The sequence below is a fragment of the Myotis davidii genome, unplaced genomic scaffold, assembly GCF_000327345.1.
Source record: "Myotis davidii unplaced genomic scaffold, ASM32734v1 scaffold299, whole genome shotgun sequence".
In the NCBI taxonomy this organism is placed as follows: Eukaryota; Metazoa; Chordata; class Mammalia; order Chiroptera; family Vespertilionidae; genus Myotis; species Myotis davidii.
Window position 1 is genome coordinate 8,234,334 of NW_006293088.1, and position 1,492 is coordinate 8,235,825.

At 55.9% G+C, this 1,492-nt stretch overlaps 1 protein-coding gene across 1 annotated transcript in view; it reads right to left on the reverse strand.

Moving 5' to 3' along the window:
* PER3 (period circadian clock 3) overlaps positions 1 to 1,483 on the reverse strand; it is a 35,531-nt gene extending 34,048 nt beyond the window's left edge. The window contains exons 1-2 of the mRNA XM_015565915.1: positions 953 to 1,483; positions 389 to 534 (exon numbers count right to left, since the gene is read on the reverse strand). Of these exons, the coding sequence (XP_015421401.1) occupies positions 389 to 534; positions 953 to 1,149 (343 nt within the window). The 5' untranslated portion in view covers positions 1,150 to 1,483. The remainder of the gene's footprint in view (positions 1 to 388; positions 535 to 952) is intronic.
* Positions 1,484 to 1,492: the final 9 nt, after the last annotated feature.

Sequence of the window (1,492 nt, forward strand, 5' to 3'; positions counted from 1 at the left end):
TGCGCCTTCGTAGTTTGGTAAACTCCTGGTACTGTCAGGAGTGGGTTTTAAAAGTTGTGTGTGAGGCAGGGAAAGTGTGAAACCGGTATTTAGCCAAATGTATTTTCCCCCTTAATATCCACAGGAATGGATGCTCCTTCAAAATGTGCTTGTGCTAAACTCGACTCTCCTGCGAGAGACACGCACAACACTGCACCCCGCTACTGCACAAATCGGGGTCTCCCAGAATGAAAGACTAAGACCCTCATGGACTCGCTCATCCTCCCCAAAACACCATAAAAATCTCAGAAGGCTTCTGCGACGGCAACCACACTGACAGCTCCCCGGGCCTGGCTGCGGGCCCTGAGCAAGGGCGTCCCCGGGACCGCGCGCTCTCCGGCTCGTTTACCTTGTACGCTGTGCACACAGCGGAGGGCATAGTTGAGGGCATCCAGGGTGCTCGGTTTACGGTGTCTCCACGACGGGGAGTATTTTTTCATTTCTCGGACAACTGTCATCAGTTCTTCAGAAACTCTGTCCCGGTCTTGCTGTTCGCTGTAAGATCAAAACAAACTCACGCTTTCCATTTCAGCAACAGCCAAACTTTTACTGAACGGCCTGTTACGTGCCAAGCGACTCTCTAAGCGCTTAGCGTGGAGCAAGTCTGAGTCCACAGGTTTCTCTGTCTTACAGGCGGGGCAAGGCCAGCCGAGGAGCCTGGGAACGCGGCCACACATTTCCCACTCCCCTTCCCACCCCAGCCTCCACTCAGCAAAATTCCCGAATCCCTCCTCATCTACTTCTTTGGTAATTTACCTGCTTCCCAGAGCCTTTCATTCCAGGTTCCCCAGTTCCCGCCCTAAACTTGCTCCTCGGTTTGCTTACAAACAAAACAAAAAGACCTACACACCCTCCAGTCCCTTTTACAACAGGCGGGGGAGGAAAAACAAACCAGCCAGGTTGTAAGTATCACCTGTGGCTGCTCTCCAGGTATTTGCACGGAAGCTGGTATTTCTGGCTCCACCTTTCATCAGAGTCTTTCCCTGGGGCCTCAGGGCGGTCGGCCCGGGGTCCGGCAAGGTCATCGGGGGTTTGGGTGCCGCTGGCCCGGGGTCCTGCAAGGTCATCCGGTTCAGTCCCCCCGGAGTCAGGAGATTGACTGCTGGACATTCTTAGGTCTTCGCGGCAGTCTCAGCCTGTTGCCTGCTTCTTTCCTAGTTTGTAACCAGCGACAGAAATTTACTGCTCACTCTGGTCCATGCGCCCCTGCTATAGGGAAAACGATCGGCCAACACAAATCGGCGACTACTGATCTCGGGTCATCGGGAGGCGGTTCTCTCCAGTGTTTCCACACAATCGTGGGTGTCTCCGCTCACGGGAGGTCCAGCCTGGGGGTGGGGTGGGGGGAGAGAAAAGTGACCCATGTTAAGCGAATCGGGCCACTGGACGCGGGAGACGGCTGTGGCTCGCCGGCTGGGAGCCCTGGAGGGGACCCTCGGCCCCGGGGGCCCCA